The following is a 24,020-nucleotide window of genomic DNA, read 5'->3' on the forward strand; positions in this document are numbered from 1 at the left end:
ATACTACGGAGAGGAGGCGTGCAGGGCGCTGGGGGTACGCGTCCCAGAGACTACAGTCCCCAGCGGCCCCGAGCTCCCGGAGTACCGCAGGCAGGGCCCGGTGGCTGCAGGGGGCTGCAGTTTCTCCTGTGCTCGGGCACATCCTTCTGTTTCTCCTCCGCAATACAGACGGTTACTGGGTGCTGCAGCTTCCCCCCGATTTCTGCAAAGGGCCGGCCGCCGGGGAACGCGGCTTTCCACGCGAGGCCGGCGCGAGGGTCCGGGCCGGAGGGGTAAAGACCCGACGGGCCTTGCGCCGCCGGGTGACGTCGGACACGTCTTGCGGCATCCCTGCAGGCCGACGGGGGGCGTGGCCGCGCACGCGCGGCGGGGCTCGTGGGCGGGGCTTTGGGCGGCCGCAGCCGGCTGACCGTCCGCGGGTCGCCGGCCGTCTGGGTCCGCGATCCCGCCCCGGGGGGTGGAGGCGCGGGCGTAGATGGGGGTCGCCTAGACCTCGGTCTCAGTCTTTAGCAGAGCTCCAGCCACGCCGACGAAGATGGCGCCCTGGGTGCGGACGCTGGGGGAGAAGCTGAAGCAGCGTCTGCGGCTGGACGTGGGACGCGAGATCTGTCGCCAGTACCCGCTCTTCTGCTTCCTGCTGCTCTGCCTCAGCGCCGCCTCCCTGCTCCTCAACAGGTAAGGTGGCGGCGCAGGGGCGGCGGGCGGCCGCTCCCTCCCCCCGCGCCGCTGCGGGCTCGGGCCGTGTTACCTCGCTGCGCGGAGACCGCCGGGCTGCGCAGCTGGGACGTGGGGCGGGCTGCGGGGCCTCCGGGAGAGCGGCCGGGGGAGCCGGGCGGGGCGCCGGGCCCGGAAGTGCGGGCGGGTGGGCTCGGGTGCCCGGGGTCCTGAGGCCTCGCTCCTCAAACCCGGCCCCGAGTCTTCCCTTGATTTCACCCGTTTCTTCAAACCTGGGCTTCCGTCGTCTATGCTTTTCAGAGGAGTCAAATCTCTCAGGGCGGCCCGGTCAGCTGACGGAGGAGGGTTGCGAGGTCCGGTCGCGGTCCGCTTCTGACTGACTCCCCTCGCTCCTCCCCGCCCCGCGCGCACACGCCCACCCTGTGTGCAGCGACCGCAGCCTAGGCTTCCTCCCACGGACGAGTGGTGCTGGTTACAGCACCGCAAAGATTTGTAGACTCGAAATCAGAAAGCAAAACAGTACCGTCATCCCTAGAATATTTCTAAAGGGAAGACTGAAAGGTGAAATTGGTTAATTTCGTTGACATTTTGAAAGCGGAAGGTTCTGCTTCAACTAAACTGGTCGATGTCCTCATTCTGTTGTTTCTAGAAGCGGTAGCGATGAAATAGGTAGTAGAGGCGAAATTATTTCAGAATTATTTCCAGATTTGCTTTTGGTGGAAAGACATGTGAAGCAGTTGTCAGCGATACCACCTGCATGTTTTCTCTCATGGTCTGAGCGTGCAACCAACATTACTCTTTATCTGGAGATATTGGTCCCCAAGCACAGGATCGGGGAAACTTTCACGTGAAACTTGGTAAATTGATTTTGTTCTAAGATAACCGTTTCTTGGGATTGTGTGGAAGTTGGATTTCTTCCCTCGTCGCTTTGCTTTCTAAGGTAGTTGATTCTGGGTTACATAATATTAGGTTTAAACTGCGATTAATGTTATTGGAAAGTGTACTTTGCGATGGTGAAATGATTGCGTATGGAGGGCGTGGAGTCCTTAAGAGAGTGGAAGCTATTAATTACTTAATCATCTGGAAAGTATTTCAAGACAGATTAACAGGTGTAGTATGAAAGATATGCCAGCTTTATATGATTGTTTTGTCCAGGCATCTTTACCTATCTTATATGGGTGCCAGCTCAGTTTAGGTGTTCCAGGTAGGACAACTATGTGGGAACAGGTTGAACTAGATTTCTGAGGTTTTCAACTTAATCATAGCATCCAGCATCTATATTATTAAGGAGTCATAGGATAGCATCAGTGTCTTTATAACATCTGAACTCTGTACCCTGTATTTGTATTATGCAAAGAAAGAAGGAAATAACACGTGTTAGCTCTGAGTGGTTGGATTTATGAATGAAATTGTTTTTGTATACATGGCACCATTGGAGGTGTAGTAGTTGAACTAGAAAAATGAGAAGATATGCTTAGTACCTATTTTCAAAAAATGATTTTTATACAGGCATTTCATCAGTTATTTTTAGAAATATTTTTAGAAATTTTTAGAAATAACTTTATTTTTTTTTTTTCAGTGTCACAGGCTTTTATTTATTTATTTATTTATTTATTTTTAATTTTTATTTTTCAGTGGGTTTTGTCATACATTGATATGAATCAGCCATAGAGTTACACGAATTCCCCATCCCGGTCTCCCATCCCACCTCCCTCTCCACCCGATTCCTCTGGATCTTCCCAGCCCAACAGGCCCGAGCACTTGACTCATGCCTCCCACCTGGGCTGGTGGTCTGTTTCACCACAGATAATATACATGCTGTTCTTTCGAAACATCCCACCCTCCCCTTCTCAGTTTAAAATCTCCCCTGGTTGGAAATTCCCTGGTGGTCCAGTGCTTAGACTCTGGACCTCCACTGCTGGGGGCCTGGGTGTGATCTCTGGTCAGGGAATTAAGATCCACTGCTATACCTAAAATAGATAACCAACAAAGACCTACTGTGTAGCATGGGGAATGCTGCTCAGTATTATGTAACAATCTAAATGAGAAAAGAGTTTGAAAAAGAATGGTTATGTGGATGTGTATAACTGAAATCACTTTGCTGTACACTGTCACAACATTATTAATCAACTGTACTCCAATGCAAAATAAAGTTTAAAAAAAAGATCCCGCAAGCCTCATGGCATGGCCAAAAAGAAAACAAAAGCAGCAAACAACCAACCCCACACCTCCCCAGAAAACTCCCCTGGTTAGTATGTGGTTAAACTTGGACTAGTGAGCTTTTAAAAATAACTTTTCTCTTATTGTCTTGAAATTTTAACTCCTAAAAATCACTCAAGATATTATTTAGCGTATAAAATTTTCTTTCAGTATGAATAAAGTTAAGAATTTTATCTGTGGAAAGATAAATGAATATAACCTTTGGACCATTGTAACTGATTTGTGGGAAGAGTAGAGGAATATACTTTATGTATTTCAAATTATATATGATTTCATCTTTATAGTATTATTTTAATATATTAGGAGCATATGATTAGGATATACAATTACATAGATTTGCTAATCATGAGATTGAATATTTGAGTATTATAAAGAGTATTTTAAGTTAATCCTAATAATAATGGTAATATCAATACTGTTAATAGGTGACTGTAAGTACTTTGTTTGGTCTAGTTATTGTGTTAAGAGTTTTCATTATTATTGAGGCAGTTTATTGATGTGGTTGCAAGTTTTGAATCTGAATCTTGACTGTTAAGAATTTTATTCTCATTCCTCCTTTAACTAGTTATATGACTTTGGATAAGTAATCTAATTTTTATTTGAGTCAGTCCCCTCATCTGTATAATGTGCATAGTACTGGAGCCTACATTTGTTTTCTGAATGTTAAGCTTTAAGCCAACTTTTTCACTCTCCTCTTTCACTTTCATCAAGAGGCTCTTTAGTTCTTCACTTTCTGCCATAAGTGTGGTGTTCCAGCAGGGAAGTCCTTAACTGGGTTTTAATACATGGAACATGCTTGGAATGGTGCTCAGCACAAAACCAGTTATTTTTGTCTTATTTATCTTCACAACATTGTGAAGTAGGTACTATTACTAGCCTCAGTGATTTTTTTTTTTTTGAGATACAACTTATGGAAGAGTATATAACATATGTGTAATTGTATAGTTCTGTGAATTATAAAACACGATTCCCCATGTCACCGCCGCTTGCCTAGATGTAAAGCAGGTTCAGCCCACAAGGCCCTGTTGCCAGTGACGGTCTCGGTTGTCAGGCATCGGTGGTGTTGTTTGAACTTGTATAAACGGAATCATGTGGTCTCCTCTTACCTGGTTTCTTTTTCTCAGCTCTCCTTTTGAGATTTATGCATATTATTGCATATATTGGTAGTCATTCTTTTTGTTATTATGTTGTATTCCACTGAGACTGTACCACACTTCGTCCATTCTGTTGAAAGGCATTTGCATTATTTATAATTTTTGGCTATTATGAATAATGCTGCTGTGAGCATTCTAATATATATTTCTTTTAGTAGGCATGTGTACTTATTTCCCTTGGGTGTATATGCCCATAAATGAACATACTTAGTTGTAACATATACATTTGTTTAACTTAAGTAGGTACTGCCAGTTTTCCAAGGTTATTATACCAATTTATACTCTCACCAAAAATGTTTTATAGTTTGTCTAATATTGTTTATAGGTTTAATTTAGCCATTTTACTTAGTGTATAGTGGGAGGTCATTGTAGTTTTAATTTGTAGGGCCTTGATTATAGCCCCATTTTACAAATGAGCAAACTGAAGCTAAGAGTTGTTCAGTAATTTTCTCATAGATAATAAGTAGCAGAATGGGATTCTAATGTTGATCATTCTGATTTAGAAGCCCAAGCTTTTAAAAATTACATTAAAAAGGCATTATTAAGAAAAAGACTTATTAATGCTTTTCTAAATAACATTGATTCATATAAACTGTAAGTGAAAGTCTCTCAGTTGTGTCTGACTCTTTGCAACCCCATGGACAGTACAGTCCATGGAATTCTCCAGGCCAGAATACTGGAGTGGGTAACCTTTCCCTTCTCCAGGGAATCTTTCCAACCCAGGTCTCCCTCATTGCAGGCAGATTCTTTACCAGCTGAGTCACAAAGGAAGCCCAAGAATACTGGAGTGGGTAGCCTTTCCTTTCTCCAGGGAATCTTCCCAACCCAGGAATCAAACCGGGGTCTCCTACATTGCAGGCGGATTCTTTACCAACTGAGCTATGAGGGAAGGCCTAAACTATAAAGAAGTCAGAACATTGAAAGGTGTTCAGAATCACTCATAAATTTACCATTCAAAGATGACTACTGTTGTTAACATTCTAGTTATTTTCCCTGCAATTTACAATTTTATCTTATAAATTGTAGCCTTTTCTATATATGGAGCCACTTCTTAAGGTATTTTATTATTCTTTTGTTTATTACTTTTTAAGTTACCACAATTGGCTTACATACACTTTAACAGTATTAAGACAGGCTCTTCTCAAGTACTTTAATTAACTTGTTTAATTATTATAACAACCCTGTGAGTTAGGTATTATTATTATTACCCCTGTTTTATTGAGGGGGTAAATCAAACAGGAATCAGAGAGATTAAGTACTTTGCATTTTGTCATGTCCAGGATCAGAACCCAGACACTGCACTGTTTTTGATTCCAAGCTTAATGGGTCTTTCACTCTGTGTTCTGTTTCTTTTGTCCATTTTTCTTTTCCTACAACAGAACCAAATTAAAAAAAACAAATGACATGTTATAGTTTTGTAGCATGTTTTTTATATACAGTTGGGCTGTTCGTCAGAACATCACATATGGTTGCACGTGTGACTTTTTCCCCACATGGTGCTGGGTGACAAGAGTGAGTATTGTGAGGAAGAGATCCCACTGGAAGCTGTGTCTTTTTTGTGACCTAACCTTGAAAGTTTGGCAGTTAGGTAGCTTCACTTCTGCCACATTCTTTTGATTAGGAGTGAGTTATTAAGGCCAGCCTCTATTCAAGGGGAAGGAAATTAGATTCCTGCTTTTGATGTGAAGAGTGGAAAGAATTTGCACTTTTATTTAATTTGTAAATTGATCTGGGTAGAATTGATGACTTAGCTATATTTAATGGTTTCATGCATGAACATATCTTTCCACATTCATTCAGATCTGTTCTTATGGTCTTTTAATAGATTTTTTTCTTTTTTTTTCATTTAAAAACTTTACTATAGAAAATTTCAGTCACATACAAAATAAAAATAGAGTAGTACAATGAAATCTGTAAATACCTGTCACCCGGCTTCAAAAATGATCAGTTCAAACCCAAGTATCACTCCTGTCCCTAATTATTTTGAAGGAAATGCCACATGAGATCTTGTATCTGTAAACATTAAACATTTCAGTGCATACATGATCAGTCGTGTGCAACTCTTTGCTACTCTTTGAACTATAGACTTCCAGGCTCCTTTTTGTCCATGGGATTCTCCAGGCAAGAGTACTGAATTGAGTTGCCATGCCCTTCTCTAGGGATTCTTCCAGACCCTGGGATCGGGCCCGCGACTCCTGTATCTCCTGCGTTGCAGGCAGGTTTTTTACCCACTGAGCCACCTGAGAAGCCCAAACATTTCAGTGTATGAGTGTTAGTCACTCAGATATGTCTGACTCTTTGCGACCCAGTGGACTGTAAGTTGCCAGGTTCCTCTGTCCATGGAATTCTCCAGTCGAGCACATTTGAGTGGGTTGCCATTTCCTCCTCCAGGGGATCTTCCTGACCCAGGGATCAAACCCAGGTCTTCTGCGTTGCAGGCAGATTCTTTACTGTCTGAGACACCAGGGAAGCCCCCAAAGCTTCTTACTTGATGTGTGTGTTAGTCAGTCAGTCAGTAGGTATCAAACATTTCAGTAGGTATCTTTAGCTGATAAGAGCTTTTTTTTTTTTTTTCTTGGCTATGCCATGCAGCTTGCAGGATCTTAGTTTTCAGGCCAGGGATTGAACCCGGACCCCGCAGTGCCCCAGAATCCTAACCACTAGGCCACCAGTGACCTCCCAAGAGTGTTTGTTTTTCTCCATAACCAGGATACCATTTCATTCTTTTTTAAGGGTTTTTTTTTTTTTTTTTTTTTTTAATGTGGACCTTTTTTAAAGTCTCTATGTAATTTGTTACATTATTGCTTCTGTTTGATGTTTTGACTTTTTGGCCTGGAGGCATGTGGGATCTCAGTTCCCTGACCAGGGATTGATCCCACACCCACTGTGCTGGAAGGCAAGGTCTGAACCACTGGACCACCAGGGAAACCCCCACAATACCATTTCACAATAAAAACGCTGTTAGCATCCTTAAAATATCTAGTCATTGTTCAGATTTCCCTGAATCTGTTAGAACTTTATCCTCCAATATTTTATGATGAAAAGTTTTAAATATACAGCAGTGTTGAAATTTATAGTAAATGATCAATTATCATTAACATTTTACTGTATTTTTATATGCTTTGTCATGAGCCTGTCTATCCGTTACGCCAACCATAATGAGTCTTATTTATAAACAGCCTTTTCAGTCAGTCAGTCGTTCAGTCATGTCCGACTCTTTGTGACCCCATGAACCGCAGCACGCCAGGCCTCCCTGTCCATCACCAATTCCTGGAGTTTACCCAAACTCATGTCCATTGAGTTGGTGATGCTGTCCAGCCATCTCATCCTCTGTCATCCCCTTCTCCTCCTGCCCCCAATCCCTCCCAGCATCAGGGTCTTTTCCAATGAGTCAACTCTTCGCATCAGGTGGCCACAGTATTGGAGTTTCAGCTTCAGCATCAGTCCTTCCAATGAACACCCAGGACTGATCTCCTTTAGGATGGACTGGTTGGATCTCCTTGCAGTCCAAGGGACTCTCGAGTCTTCTCCAACACAACAGTTCAAAAGCATCAATTTTTCGGCGCTTAGCTTTCTTTATAGTCCAACTCTCACATGCATACATGACTACTGGAAAAACCATAGCCTTGACTAGACGGACCTTTGTTGGCAAAGTAATGTCTCTGCTTTTTAATATACTGTCTAGGTTGGTCATAACTTTCCTTCCAAGGAGTGTCTCTTAATTTCATGGCTGCAATCACCATCTTCAGTGATTTTGCAGCCCAGAAAAATAAAGTCAGCCACTGTTTCCCCATCTATTTGCCATGAAGTGATAGGACCAGATGCCATGATCTTAGTTTTCTGAATGTTGAGCTTTAAGCCAACTTTTTCACTCTCCTCTTTCACTTTCATCAAGAGGCTCCTTAGTTCTTCTTAGCTTTCTGCCATAAGGGTGGTGTCATCTGCGTATCTGAGGTTATTGATATTTCTCCCGGCAGTCTTGATTCCAGCTTGTGCTTCCTCTGGCTCAGCGTTTCTCATGATGTTCTCTGCATATAAGTTAAATAAGCAGGGTGACAATATACAGCCTTGACGTACTCCTTTTCTTATTTGGAACCAGTCTGCTGTTCCATGTCCAGTTCTAACTTGCTTCCTGACCTGCATATTACATACTACTAAAATTGTTTTGCCTAGTTCATCAGTATCTCTCTTGTTGCTGAAACCAGTGGACACTTCTCCATCTCTCTTACTTTATTTTACAAATATTTAATCATGTTTAATTACTTCATTCTTGTTGAAATGTTTTCTTCACTTATTCTTTTTTAAAATCTTGGCAGCCATTATGATTTGACCCCTGTTTTTTTCCTCAACTCTTCTAATTCCTAGATTCCTTTATCGATTTCTCTTCTGCTTATTTCTTAAATATGTCATGTTCTCTTCATTTTTCAGTTTGCAGCTTGTCTCTGGTCATGACATTCATTGTCATGACTTCAGTGATCTTCATGCTGGTAATTCCCAAACTTTTATCCTAGGCCAGTATTCTCTGCAGAGATTTAAACTACCCAAAACCTGGCTGGTTATGGAACATTTCTGCTTGGTACATCTTGAAAGTGAAAGTGAAAGTCACTCAGTCATGTCCAACTCCTTTCTGCTTGGTGCATCTTGAGAAACCTGAAATTCAGCATGTCCAAAAGGAACTGATTTTTTATTTCTCTCTTCTCCTTACATCTAATCAGTTACTTAGTCCTCTTTTTTACTTTGTTTTTTGAGGGAATTCCCTGGTGGTCCAGTGACTAGGACTCTGAGCTCTCATTGTGGATACCCTGGATTTGATCCCTGGTTCTCCCTGGCTGGAGAACTAAAATCCCTTAAGCTGTGCAGAGTGGCGGAAAAAAGCAAAAACACGACAGCCAGGTGTTTTTTGGTCGAGCCATTTGGCTTTCAGCATCTTAGTTCCCCGAACAGCATTCAAACCCCTGCTCCCTGTAGTGAAAGCGTGGAGTCCTAACTGGTGGTTCTAACTGGTGGTCACTGGACCACCAGGGAATTCCCCTACTTAGTCCTCTTAATTCTTCCTCCTAGGTGTCTCAAAACAGTCAGCTTCTTTTTATCTCTGAGTCTCTACAGGCCATCCATAGATTTCCTAGATTAACTGCGTCAGCAGCTTTCTAATTAGCTTGCTTGTTTCCAGTTTAGACGATGCTCCGTATTGCTGCCAGAGTGGTTTTCTGATTATACAATCTGATGATAGTGCTTTCCTTCTTAAAACTTAAAAATTCTTAAAGTCTTCTTAAGCTGTTCATTGTCTCCTGGGTCTTACTCAGGACTCTTGATGGTAGATGAAAGGAACTCATCTCTCTCTAGGTTGGGCAGAGAGGGGAATCATTGGATGCTTATGTAAGTGCAGTACTGGAGAGTAGCTGTGCCTCAGAAATTTTGAAATACTTTTTGCATCTCCCTGATTTTCCCGCTTCTCTCTGTGGCTTGGCTTCATTCTCTTACTGTGTAGTGATTTGTGAACTGAAGAGCTGGCACCAGAGTTTGAACTCTGTGTCCTTACTCACGGTTAGAGTTGTTGAGGGGCTGGTGCTTCACAAAACCATGGTAACTGAAGAGTGTGCGGCGTGAGGACAGACTACACCGTAATGTGACCGATTGACATTAAGTCATATGCCTATGGCTTGCTTTTTTTTAGGTTCATCTCAAGGCCACTTCTTCCTTGGAACTATGCGCAGATCTTACTCAGCTCATGTTATTCTCTCAAGTTTGAATTCCCCTCATTCCTCTACCCTGTCCTCTTCTATCGGTTTTCTCCTAGTCATTCTGTAAGTTTTTCCAGAGACACAGTTTTCTCTGCAAAAAACTTTTCTTAAGTTTGAGTTGCGCATTCTGCCTTAGGGCTCTCATATCATGCGTCCTTCCTCTGTCACAGCATAGAACACATCGTCACACTGTGTTGGACTCATTTCCTTACCTGCTACGCCTACGGGATAGTGTTTGCTACGCAGACAGACACAGTGCTGTTCTCACTACGTCCCCAGAACCTAGAACTGTGTAGCACTCAATGGGCACGCAGTGCAATTGTCGTTTTGATTTAATGCAAAATAATCAGAATTTGATGGGGTATGAATAATACACTATCATTAGAAGATATTCTGGAAAAATGTAGTATTGGCTAGTTAAACATGACAACCTAGGTGCCAAGTTATGAAATATTGGGGATTTATACTTCTTTATACTTTAAATGAAATATGCTTTTCATAGCAAACATTGTGATATTCTTACAGTTAATAAGTATATTACAGAAAACATGACTGGAGGAATTGCATCAGCCTGATACTGAAGATGGTTAATTAAATACTCTTTAAATCAATGAAGGCACAACTTAGTTTTATATGTGTTTTCGGTTCTAATAATTGTCTCCATTTATTTCTAAGGTATCTTCATGTTTTAATGATCTTCTGGTCGTTTGTTGCCGGAGTTGTCACATTTTACTGCTCATTGGGACCAGATTCTCTGTTACCAAATATATTCTTCATGATAAAATACAAACCTAAGGTAAAACATGTGTTCTAATCTTTAAGAGAGCCAGTATATATGATTCTATGCTGTTTGATATTATTCTTGAAAGCATGTTAAAGCAGTGATTTCTAAGAAAGCTATCTGCTATAATTTAATAATGGAAGACATCAGAACATTTTCAAAGTGAAATTTGCATATGTATAAATTTTTAAAGTGTATAGTTCTAGGAGGAGCTAGAAGGAGAAAATTCAAAATTCTCAGAAAATTGGGTCCACAATTTTAGTGTCCTCTAACTTCACATTAACTATGAGGACAGTAAATTAGAGGTTCCCAAAGTTGCTTGCACAGTAGAATCACCTAAGGAATCTACAAAAATACAGGTTCCTGGGCTCTACCCCTGGAATTTGATTGAATAGTTCTGGGCTAAGACCTTGTAATTAGTACTTGTTGAAAGTTTTCCAGGTGATCCTGAGGCACAGACACAACTTGGGAACTCATTGTTCCGTGGATGTCTGTCTGCTTCATAGAAACAAATAATCAGGCAGTTTGCTTAACCAAAATAATTTGTTTTGTATATCTGAACTTTGATGAAGGTGGTACTGTATTGAGTCTGTATCTGGTAGGTAAAGTCCCACGAGTGTAGATCAGGATTGAGTGGGATATCTTGAAGTCTGCCGTGACAATTCTTCAGGTAGATGCAGTCGCTCATCTTAGGTTGGCTGATATTTCCGCTCAGAGGAAATAGAGCTGTAAGCGGTGCCTCATGTTTGGTCAGGAAGCTTACTAGTTGTCGCGTATGTTCTCTTTCACTGATTAAAGCTTTTGGAGAAATAGAAAATAATTTTTTCTTATACTTTTGCAGCAGAGTATCATTTTCAAATAAAGATGGATTTTTTTTTTTTAAAATAGGGAGTGTAGCAATTGACTTTAATGTTAAGCTTGGAAATTTCGCTTAGTTATTATAAAGCATTTCATTTGCTATTTTTCTCCTATTGGCAGTTTGGTATAGCAAGAATTATGTATTGTAAAGAATAGTTTCAGTGTTAAAGCAGACAAAAAAAATCATGTCATCTGAATTCGTACACTGGTTAACAAGTTTTTGAAAAGTTGATTCTGTTTAGTAAATATGATGTGTGATGTAAAGACAAATCTCCCCACTTCCCTTTTTTAGCAATTAGGACTTCAGGAATTGTTTCCTCAAGGTCGTAGCTGTGCTGTTTGTGGTAAGGTGAAATGTAAGCGACACAGGTAGGTTAAACACTTTTAATTTGTTGATCCTTTCCATTAAGTTTTGGGTTTTAGGCAGTTTAACTGTATGATTTTCTTTAGGCCTTCCTTGCTACTTGAGAACTACCAGCCATGGCTAGACCTGAAAATTTCTTCTAAGGTTGATGCGTCTCTCTCAGAGGTAACTGATTTAATTAATATTGCTGTGTATACCCAAGCAGAGCATGTTAAATACTTATGGGAAGTGGAATCATGGAGCATTTTAATAAATGCCACCTAATCGATTCTTGGTTAGATAGTTGATTGTTACACAACTTGAATTGTAAGCCAAAAGTGTTTTTTTATTCCATATCTAATAAAAATGGACATTTTAGCCAAAGAAAGTAGTTTTACCTAGTTACTGTTTATCTCTTTAAGAAATAGTCATTTTTTATAATATGGCAGGAGAAATAACCAGAATGGAGCAGAGAACAGGATACATTTCACTGTTTCTGCATAATATAGGAATAGGAAGCGTGACCTCTTATCTCTGTGGCAGTCACATTTTATATGTATCTTTTTGGTAACATACCATCTTTAGTTATTTCTCTGAGAGACTTGTTTTCACCATCCATCTGAGAAAGCTGTCAAGTCCTTGAAGGCAGGGGCTGGATCTATTTCTCCCCAGCACCAAGCGCAGGGGCCAGATGCGTTGTTGGCACCTGACAGATTCGCACTGAGTTAAACTCCGTGCTGACGAGTGGAAGAGCAGCATCAGACATCTGAGTCTTGCCTGATTGCCACTTTTTCCTCTTTGAATCCTTCCCTGGCTAAAAAATGTGCTGCATAAATGCGGAATTATTGGCATTTTCCTTTTTCCATTTCTTCTCTAAACTCTTTTTCATCCTCCAGATTCCTGGATTTAAGACTGTGCTTTCCAATATGGTAGCAACTAGCTGCATGTGTCTGTGAATAAATACTTGAAATATGTTAGTCCTAACTGAGATGTTCTGTGTATGTAAATACGTGCTGGGCTTGGAGAACTTCTTAAGGAAAAAGAAATGTAAAATATCCTCTTATATATTTTACGTTGATTATATGTTAAAAATGATAATATTTTGGGTATATTGGATTAAGTAAGATAGATCATAAAATTAACTTCACCTGTTTTTATTTTTTTTTAAATATAATTACTAGAAAATTTGAAATTATATATGTGGCTGACATATTTCTATTTGAGAATGCTGATTTGAGGTCTTTTGAAGACAAGACTTCTAGGGGAATAGTAATTGTAGTAGTTTGACACTTTATTTCTTTGTAAAATCTGAAAGAACTTATGTAATTTTTTGAACTAGTGCCTGACATGCATTGGTGTTGAGTAAATATTAGCTCTAATATTTAAAAACCATTTTCTGAGGTCTTGCTATAGGCAGGAACTAGACTCCTTCCTAGGAATAAAAAGAAATAAAATATGCTTCCTTTCTTCTGGGAGCTTTGGTCTAGGAGGGGAGGCAGGCATATAAACAGACACGCTCAGTATAATGTAATGCGGTCAGTTATGGAAGGAACATACAAGGTATGTCATTAGGACAGAGGAGGAAGTGCATAACTGTAGAGAGGGGCAGTCAGGAAGTGTAACTAGATGTCTGCAAGCCTGATAGTGACAGGGAGAGGGTGTTCCAGGGGATGGAAAGAGTTTTTGGAAGGAAAGAGAGGCTTTGAAACTGGGTGGACAGTTCGGTAAGCTGGAGGGTAAAATGTGAAGGTGAATGTGGGCAACGAAGAGACCATGGTCTAGTAGCTAGTGTTTATCAATCACTTACTATACAGCTTCCCCTGGTGGCTCAGACGGTGAAGAATCTGCCTGCAGTGCAGGAGATCCAGGTTTGATCCCCGGGTAGGGAAGATCCCCTGAAGGGGGAAATGGCAACCTACTCCAGTATTCTTGCCTGGAGAATTTCATGGACAGAGGACCCTGGCAGGCTACAGTCCATGGACACAACTGAGCGATTAACACTTTCAGTACTTACTATATAGTAGATATCGTGCTAATCACTGTGCTTGTATTATTATTCATGTAACCTATGAAATAGGTGCTATTTTTGATGGTTTTACCAAACCTAGGGTTTAGAGCATTTTAATAACTTTCTCAAGTATCATAGCTGGCTGGTAGCAGAACTCAGTCTAAAATGCAGGACTGCTTTAGTTCATAACCAATTTTTATATGGCCCTTTGGAAATCAGATCATCAGAAGACTTAAAAGGCCATGCTGAAGATGTTTAGTTGATCACAGATGTCAGTGATTTTCAAATTGTTAACGAGAGTTTTCAGATGTGACTTATAGGATGTTCAGTTCAGTTCAGTCACTCAGTCTTGTCTGACTCTTTGTGACCCCGTGGACTGCAGCATGCCAGGCTTACCTGTCCATCACCAATTCTCGGAGCTTGTTCAAACCCATTTCCGTCGAGTCAGTGATGCCATCCAACCATCTCATCCTCTGTTGTCCCCTTTTTTTCCTGCCTTTAGTCTTTCCCAGCATCAGGGTCTTTTCCAATGAGTTAGTTCTTCACATCAGGCGGCCAAAGTAATTGAGTTTCAGCTTCAGCGTGAGTCCTTCCATTGAATGTTCAGGACTGATTTCCTTTAGGAAGGACTGGTTGGATCTCCTTGCAGTCCAAGGGACTCTCAAGAGTCTTCTCCAACACCACAGTTCAGAAGCATCAGTTCTCTACAGGAGGTAGTGGGAGGTGAAAAGGGAGTGGAAAGGCACAGCTGCTGGCATGCTGCTTCCTCTTGCCTTTTCCGAGTCAGTGTAGCTCCACCTTTCTTATTTTGATGCGTGGTTTGTTATGTTGATGGTTTCATGCAGGTGTGTGATGTGGTCAAATACATATTTTAGATCACTTTGACAATTTTATGGAGGATGGAAGGGAGCTAACTTGGAAGGAGGGAGACTGATTTAGAGAGTTTATATAGGGGTGAGAAGATGTAGAAAAGAGCTAGGGTGTAAGATCAGCAGGACTTCTGGTTGGATTTGGGGATAATGTAAGATGAAATGTTCAATGGTGAGCTTCCTAGTCTCCTCTCTGTGTCCTAGCCCTGTCTCTGTGTATCTTATTTTTCCAGCTGCTATCACTGATGCTTAGTTTTTGTAATAAAAAACCCAGATCTTGTTGCCTGAGTATGTAGAGACTCCACAGTCTTCATTACTGAGCCAGAGAAGGTATATAGTCAGATTAGATATGTTGTTTTACTACCTCCCTAGTGCTTTTTAAAGTTAACGCCCACTGCTGCAAGTCCTTTTAAAAATTATACTGTTTCACCCAGGTTCAAGAAATTGGAGGTTTAACACCAAGGGTTTCTTTTGTTTTGTTTTGTAACTTATAACTTAGAAAGTTTTCACAAAACTGAGCATATTCATATACCAGCCCTCAGATCAAGAAACAAAAACATCATTAGCACCCAGAAGTCCTGTTCATTCTCCCTTCTAGTCTCTATCCTTCCCTTGAAAGATAATCACTGACACTCTAGTTCCCTGACCAGAGATTGAACTTGTGCCCCCTGCATTGGGTGCATGGAGTCTTAACCGCTGGACCACCAGAACCAGGGAAGTCCCCTAAGTCTTATATGTTTGTTTTTTCATTTTATCCTGGGAATACTGACTTAGAGAGGGCATTAGGAGTGCAAAAGACTGGCCTATTATTTTCCTTCTTTCCATAGAATTTAGAATAATTTCATAGAAGAAATAGGATTCTTTCCACCAATTTTTTTGGTTCAGTGAATCTTCAGAATCAGGAACAATTTAGATTTATTTATTTTTTTAAATTCTGGAAATATTTTAAAATGTGTGTGTCATTCTGATAGTAATTTTTCTTTTTAATGAAGTTTTATGATTTTCAGAGTGTTTTCCCATATGTCCCTTTTCATCATCACAGCCATGTGAAGTCGACATAGACATTTTGTCATGTATGATACTAGATATCAATATTTGGGATACTAAGCTTAGTTTTTATTATATATTTCTTAGTATTAGAGTTTATTTTCCCAGAATTAATTAACTTGATTTTTCTTAAAAAATAATTTTTATGCAGGTTCTTGAATTAGTGTTGGAAAACTTTGTTTACCCCTGGTACAGGTAAGTTCTTCCTATAAGACCTTTTTTCTGTAGTATAATAAATCCCATTAAGTGTGCTAATGATGCGTTTTTAGTATAGGTTGTGATTTCTCAGTGTTGGCACTACTGATATTTTTGGCCGCATAATTCTTTGTTATGGGGACCTGTACTGTGCATTATAGGGTATTTAATGCACCCCTGACTTTTTCCCAGTGAATGCTGGTGGTACTCCTTGTTCCCCTTGGTTGTGATCACCAAAAATGTCTTCAGAGATTGCCAAATTTACCTAGGAGGCACAGTGGTCTCTTAAGAACCATTAATGTAGGTAATCAATTAACAGTTTGGTGATAGCAAAGAGGAGAAAACCCTAGGCTACCTTTTGAGAGAACAGTAACTTGTATAGTTCTGTATGACTCCCAACTGTAGTGATTTACTATTTTGTATGCACTTTTTACACTTGAACTAGTTGTACATTTAGAGAAAAAATTTTATTCAGGTATTTAATTAAACTGAAAGTTAATTTTAGTAGACTTCCTGGAAAATTAATGTTTTGTTCTAAAGTAACTTTGTTTTTGGTATCTGATGCGGATGTACAAATCCCCTATGCTCAGTGGAATATGGAAAATGCTCTAGATCTGGGGGGAAGAAAAAAGTCTGATTTGACAATCAGAAATCATTTAATAAAACACTCCCTTACATAAGCATCATGTACTTAATTATATATTTGAACACTTACACCTATATGACTTATAATATTTAATTATATCTTCCCTAATGTTAGAGTGATTCAGTATATTTTGAATTTCCTAATTTAAAAATGCTAATAGGCGATTTCCCTGGTTTCCAGTGGCTAGGACTCAACACGTTCACTGCCGTAGGCCTGGGTTCAGTCCCTGGTCAGGGAACTGATTCCACAAGCTGAGTTATGTGGCTGCGGGAAAAAAAATGCTAGTAGTTGAGTTGATCTATAGTGAATTAAAACAAATTTAATACTCATTTAATATGTTATTTTTGCCTGTATAGCTTATATACAACTTTTACATTGGCGTCTGTCTTAAACATGGGGCATTTGTCATTTAAGTAAATTGTGAGGCCTTTTATAAAATGAATCCTGTTGTGAAACTCCCCCACTGCCACCCCATCCCCACCCTGCCCCCACATTATAACTTTTCAGACGTAAAATCTGGCTGTATTTCTTAGTGTTTGTCCTGTATAGCTATTGATGCTATGATATTCCCTTCCTTGGAGTTAATAGTGGGAACCATGATCTATACAAAATTATCTTCTTTATTCTCTCAAGGGAGTTAACAGCATCATCTTCTAGTTCAGAAAATTACGATTATACATACCTTTCTATCTTGCCTTTGATTAGGAAAGTGTCCTAGTTCTTCTAGGGACCTCAAGGCTATAGGAAAACTCAGGAGAAGGTTGTCAAAATTTCTGTTTAAAAGCATTTTGAGTTTCAATTTATTTTCTTTTTCCAATAGAACACACACTTTTTTTTCTTACTTTTGGAATTAGTTTATATTATTAATCTATAAATATTTAATTCAAACTTTTGTATGTAATTGTTTCTTTTCAAAATTATTGTGTTTTTTAGATATTTCTTTGATGATGTTTAGAAAATGATCTTAAAAATCTTAAACATGTGACTATGTACACATGAATGTCTGCAGGGAAATCTATACAGTAATTTAGTTAATAATTATGTCTTGGTACTGGAATTATGGGAGATTTTTATTTTCTTGTTTCTTCTTTTGTTCCATAATATAATGCACTGTTTGTTAAAAAATGGCATAAGTAAATAGAAAAAGAGTGAGTTCTAGACTTCTCTTGGTTTCTAGAAAGGGAGGCTGTGTATTGCTTTGAGTCTAAATGCCGCTTTCTTTTCGATTGAAGGGATGTGACAGATGATGAGTCCTTTGTTGACGAGCTGAGAATTACATTGCGGTTTTTTGCATCTGTCTTAATTCGAAGGATTCACAAGGTATATATTTATAATGAGAATTTGGGGATTTCTATGCTATATGTTGGAGAAGGAAATGGCACCCCACTCCAGTACTCTTGCCTGGAGAATCCCATGGAGGGAGGAGCCTGGTAGCCTACGGTCCATGGGGTCGCAAAGAATCAGACACGACTGAGCGACTTCACTCACTCACTCACTCACTCACATGTATATATACTTAACTGCGTTGACTATAGACACAAATACTTATCTACTGCCTTGTCAGTTCTATGTATTGAACATACCGATAATAAATTTGTGATCTGTGTCTCTGCCAGTAATAAATTCTTGTTAAATGTTTCTATACCTATTTGAGAAATGAGCAATACAATCAACCACTGTAGCAAACATGCAAAAAATTATGAATAAGTAGTTCACAAAAGAAAAATATAAAAGTGCCAGTTAATATTTGAAAATACGTTGTCTTTTGATGAGATACCATTCTTTTGCCTATCAGGTTAGGAAAGAAAAAAGAATGATTGTGTTTAGCAGTGATGAGAAACAGGCAAAGCAAGTACACGTTCAAATTGATATAACTTACCCTGGAAGGGGGTTTGGTATTCTTTATTGAAAGACTTAAAAGTGTCTGTACTGTCAAGTATAATTTCATTTTTTTAGTATGTTTTAAAGAAATAGAGTGGAAACATGCATATGCAAAGATTCATTGCAGCATGCCTTATAATAAGGGAGGCTGAAAAGGAAGACTGGTGTCCAGTGACAGGACTGTTGGCTGGCTGAGTACAGTGCGTGTTAACTGTGAGGCCCTTCCATGGTGTTTGTGAGTGCTTGCCTTCGTTTAGCATGATGTTTGTGATTGTTTTCACTTTGTGTGACATTTTTGAGGTCTGTCCATGTTGTCCTGTTGTACCTGCATCAGTACTTACTCTTTTTTATGTCTGAATAATACTCCATTGTATGGATATGCCACATTTTGTTTATCTGTCTGTCATCAGTGGGCATTTGGATTGTTTCTGCCTTTTGGCTATTGTGAATAATGTCACCATAGGGTTTGTGTACAAGTTTTTTTTTGCGGGGAGAATGTGTATGGAATATTTATTTTCCTTTCTCTTGATTTTACCTATAAATGTAATTACTGGGTCTGATGGTTTATGTTTAAACCATTTTTTTGAGGAACTGTCAAAGACTGTTTTCCTAAGTGAGTGCACCATTTTCCATTCCCACCAGCAGTGTATGAGTCTTGATTTCTCCACATCCTTGTCATAACTAATTATTATTTCACTTTTTGATTCTAACCATGCTGATGGACATTAAGTCATATCTCATTATGGCATTGATTTGCCTTTCCCTGTGGCTGATGGAGCTTCCTTGATAGCTCAATTGGTAAAGAATCTGCCTGCAATACACGAGACTCCGGTTCAACTCCTAGGTTGGGAAGATCCCCTGGAGAAGAGGGATAGGCTACCCACTCCAGTATTCTTGGGCTTCCTGTGTGACTCAGCTGGTAAAGAATCTGCCTGCAATGCGGGAGACCTGGATTCGATCCCTGGGTTGGGAAGATCCCCTAGCGAAGGAAAAGGTTACCTACACCAGTATTTGGTCTGGAGAATTCCATGGACCGTCTGGTCCATGGGGTTGCATTGAGTCAGACATGACTGAGCGACTTTCACTTCACCTCATGGCTGATGATGTTGAGCATCTTCTTAGATGCTTATTGGCTGGCCATTTGTATATCTTTTTTGGGGGGAGAAATGTATATTAACATTTTTGGCCCATGTTTTAAACTGAGTTATTTGTCTTTATTTTTTTATTTTATTTTATTTATTTATTTTTTCCAGTTTATTTGTCTTTTAATTACTGAGATATATGAGTTTATTATCTATTCTGGGTATATTTCCTTCATTAAATATATGATTTCCAAATATTTTGCCACTTTTTGGATTTTATGCTATATATGTTTTCTTTTCATTTTATCTGCATACTGTTCTGGGAGATAGTGGGTCTTTATCATACTCATTTTGTAGAAGGTTAGTAATACTCTTTGTCAGAGTGTCAGAGGTAATGGATGGGTAGAAGATTAGGTCATGTTATTCCTAGTACAGTGTTCTATCTTTGGTAACATTGCCTGAATAATGTAACTTGGGGGCTTGGGGATAATGAACACAATCATTTAAGGTCCACAGTTGTTTTTTTTTTTTTTTTTTAATCGAAGTTTAGTAACAAACATTGTTTTATTCATTTTGACTTTGACCTGAAGTTTCTAAAATGGAACTTGCAAGTGAAAATTTTCATGTGTGTTCTCAGAAGACGAGATTTTACAAAATACTTGAAAACAAAGACATCTTGTTTATTTGACACATATGGAACTGATTTATAATCGTTGAGTACCAAGAGGGCACGGGTAAATGAGGAGTAATATTATTTTGCAAAAAGGCATATTGCTGGCAGAAACAACCCCTTTCTGAGCATGTTTGGTATTCGCAGCTGAAAGATGCCTATAAACTGCTCTGGGTTTTACTAATAAATCACTAATATTGGGGGCTATGAGTCATTACACTTAATAGATTTATCAGACTGTAATGTTTTCCTTCTTCCTTAGTGAAGAATTTAAAAATAATTGAAAAGTTAACACAAAATAACACTGTTGGGATGCAATTTTCTCGTGCCTTTGATAAAGGGAGAATCTAATGTGTTGAACTTTGTGATGGAAGATAAGCCTGTTGAAGTCTAATGGGCATGCTTTTGGTGATTTACTTAATTCATAGGGCTTTTTTTTTGTTGTTGTTATTTTATTTTCTGTCTCTTTTGTGTGTATTCATGTACGCTTCTAATTCTCTTATTAACCTACCCTAGTCACTATAGTGTCCAGTCTTTAAGTTGAAAATTGCCTATGGGGAAAAATGAAACTTAGTATTATTCCAAAATAGAATGCTGCCATATATCTTGAAACCAGGATTTGTCTTGTAATCTGAATGAAAAGTTTATTTTCAAGCAGCCTTAGTTAATACAAATTTATAACCTCAAAGGAATGATAAGCTGCTTGACATTTTTTCTTGAATACATTTAGAACAAATACAGTAAAGAAATAAGTCAAGAATAAAGACACTAATTTCATGAGAAAAATTTAGTATATAAGGTATGCCTGTTAAGGTATATTTTAATTATTGTGATAGTAAAACTGTCTGAAGTTATAATCAATATGGTCTAAGAATGTAAAGTGCTTTTAAATTATGTTTTCAAAAGATTCCCAATAATACAAAATTTTTTAAATTTATTTATTTTTAATTGAAGGATAATTGCTTTAGAATATTGTGTTGGTTTCTGCCAAACATTAGCATGAATCAGCCTAGGTGTACCTATGTCCCCTCCCTCTTGATACTCCTACCCATATCCCACCCCTCTAGATGGTTGCAGAGCCCCAGTTTGAGTTCCCGGAGTCATATAGCAAGTTCCCATTGGCTGTCTGTTTGACATATGGTATTGTATATGTTCGGAGAAGGAAATGGCAGCCCACTCCAATATTCTTGCCTAGAGAATCTTGTGGACAGAGGAGCCTGGTGGGCTGCCGCCCATAGGGTCTCATAGAGTTGGACATGGGTGAAGCGACTTAGCATGCATGCACGCGTTGGAGAAGGAAAGGGTAACCCACTCCAGCATCCTTGCCTGGAGAATCCCAGGGACGGAAGAGCCTGGTGGGCTGCCGTCTGTGGGGTCGCACAGGGTCGGACAGGACTGAAGCGACTCAGCAGCAGCGTATGTGTTTCCGTGTTACTCTCTCCCCCCACCCTCTCCTTTCCTCCCCAGACCCCCTGTCCAGAAGCCTTTCTCCATGCATGTGTCTCCACTGCTGCCCTGCAAATAGGTTCACCAGTACTGGCTTTCTAGATTCCATACGTATGTGTTAATACATGGTATTTGTTTTTCTCTTTCTGACTTACTTCATTCAATATAGCTAATTTTTAAGATCTTATGTCCCAATGTCTTAAATATAGTGTTCCTGCCACTGTAACTTAGAGATGAATTATTTTAAAAGTTTTTATTTTAATGTTGAATTTTTCTAGGTGGATATTCCATCTATTATCACCAAGAAACTATTAAAAGCAGCAATGAAGCATATAGAAGTGATTGTTAAAGCCAGTCAGAAAGGTAATACAATTTCCTGCTTTGAAGTTTGAGTGATTTTGTTTTTATATGCCAACTTTTACCCTAAATATCTGAGTACTAATAAATTAAGTGATATATTCATAAATGCTGTGAGAATTTTTGTTTCAACTGAAATCCTTTTCAGTAATTTATTAATAATACAAGTGATTGTGTGAACTCAAGAATCTATGAAAATTAAAGTACAGTCATTAATTGTTAGGTATATTATTGATGAACCTTTTCTTTTTTTTTTTTTTTTTAATAGATCCTTTGCCGCCTTCATTACTTCCTCTGTGGTATCTCTCACATGTCTTCTCTCCTTTTTCCTTAATGATTTCAACAGTTTTGACCTAGCCTATCCTGTATACTGTTACTATGTTAATTTCACAATACCACAATCCTGTCACCTCCCTACTTTAAAAAAAAAAAATTAGCAACTGCTATAGAGTCAAAACTGTCTTATATTTAAATCCTTTCCTGTGTAGTTAAGTTGTTTGATCTACTCTTGTCCCTCAATATGTATTATACTTTAGCCAGGATGACCTGTTTTCAGTTTCTCACGTATGTCCTGGGCTGTATACTGTCATGATGTATACATAAAATATATTCATCAAATGTTTGCTGATTGAACAAGTGAAATCTTCCTTTGGGGCTTTTCCTGCTCTTAGATCAAGCTGAAGTATCCTTCTTAAGCAAAATTACTTATATACTCTATATTTAGTTCTTTGTGAGGCTGGTAATTACCATGTATGGTATTCCTTTTCTGGAAATTATCAGTAAGTATTAGCAGTCCAAAACCTCTCAGTAGTCTTGCAGCAAAGATATAGCTTTAACTTTGTATAACCCGGAACATCCTAGACTCAGTTGAGTGTGGAACCGATTTTCCCTTCTCATAACATCAGTTCATATAATCACAGTATATTTGAGGAAATTGTGTTCTAGGTAGAGTGAAAGTTAAATTACTAGTTTATTTGTCATTTGGTATGAATCATTCCTCAGGTACGAGAACCAGTTTATATTACATGTTTAAACTCTTGTGTTTTTGTCTTATATAACAATTAAGAAGTTTTACCTTCAATGTAGTTAAAAAGTAGAAAAGTTTAAATATGTATAATTTAAATGTTAAAAAAAAATTAACTTTTAAAATTGTTGTCCTGTCACTGGCAAAATCACGCCAGAAGATTGTAGCCACTCCGTTAAGGCTACTTTACTGTCAGAAAAAAATATGGAAAATGTGTTTTTTAATTCGTAAATTTTAGTTTTTAGAGTAGTTTTAAGTTTATAGAAAAATTGAACAGATATTTTAGAGATTCCCATATGTTTCCCCCCTTCCCGATTGTTAATGTCTTGCCTTGGTTGGTACATTTGTTATAGTTGATAAGCCAGTATTGATACGTTATTAATAAAGTCCGTAGTTTTCATTAAGGTTTTACTCTTCTTGTACATTCTGTGGATTTTGACAGATGCTTAATGCCATGTGTTTATCATCACAGTGTCACACTGAGTGTTCCACTGCCCCCAAGCTCCCTGTGTCTCGCCTGTTTTATCCCTCTCTCTTTCCTTCAGGAACCGCTGACTACCACTGATCTTTTTACTCTTTCTACAGTTCTGCCTTTTCCAAGTGTCATAAATTCCATAAATGGAATCATACTGTAGCCTTTCCAGACTGTTTTCTTTCATTTAGAATTATGCATTTAAGGGATCTCCATGCCTTCTGTGGCTGGATTACTCATTTCTTTTTCGTGCTCAATTACATTCTTTTGTCTAGATGTACTGCAGTTGCCCATTCACTTTCTCAAGGACATCTTGGTCACTTGTGTGCAAGTTTTTGTGTGGGAAAATTATTTTTAGTATGGTCTTAATTTTGTTATAAAGACAAACACTTTGAACTGAGGATATGAATAAACAGACTCATCTTTTTACTTTTAGTTGAATCGATCAGTTTGATAAAATCTCCAAGTAGTTTTGTTTCTGAGAGTGCTGAAATTTATCCTTGAGTCTTTGCAAGAGAAGGGTTGCTAGTTTGCTACCACTATTCATGTAA

The 24,020-nt window shown here is 38.9% G+C and overlaps 1 protein-coding gene across 3 annotated transcripts in view; it reads left to right on the forward strand.

The window, feature by feature from the left end:
• Positions 1 to 355: 355 nt before the first annotated feature.
• SNX14 (sorting nexin 14) overlaps positions 356 to 24,020 on the forward strand; it is a 66,352-nt gene continuing 42,687 nt past the window's right edge. For 2 of the 3 annotated variants that reach the window (XM_065911552.1, XM_065911554.1), the window contains exons 1-7: positions 358 to 675; positions 10,466 to 10,586; positions 11,722 to 11,798; positions 11,880 to 11,958; positions 15,848 to 15,891; positions 17,770 to 17,857; positions 21,895 to 21,979. In XM_065911552.1, the coding sequence (XP_065767624.1) occupies positions 536 to 675; positions 10,466 to 10,586; positions 11,722 to 11,798; positions 11,880 to 11,958; positions 15,848 to 15,891; positions 17,770 to 17,857; positions 21,895 to 21,979 (634 nt within the window). In that variant the 5' untranslated portion in view covers positions 358 to 535. Of the gene's footprint in view, positions 676 to 10,465; positions 10,587 to 11,721; positions 11,799 to 11,879; positions 11,959 to 15,847; positions 15,892 to 17,769; positions 17,858 to 21,894; positions 21,980 to 24,020 lie in introns of all 3 variants that reach the window. The other variant, XM_065911553.1, reaches the window with a different exon arrangement.

Source organism: Muntiacus reevesi, chromosome 19 (genome assembly GCF_963930625.1).
Source record: "Muntiacus reevesi chromosome 19, mMunRee1.1, whole genome shotgun sequence".
Taxonomy (NCBI): domain Eukaryota; kingdom Metazoa; phylum Chordata; class Mammalia; order Artiodactyla; family Cervidae; genus Muntiacus; species Muntiacus reevesi.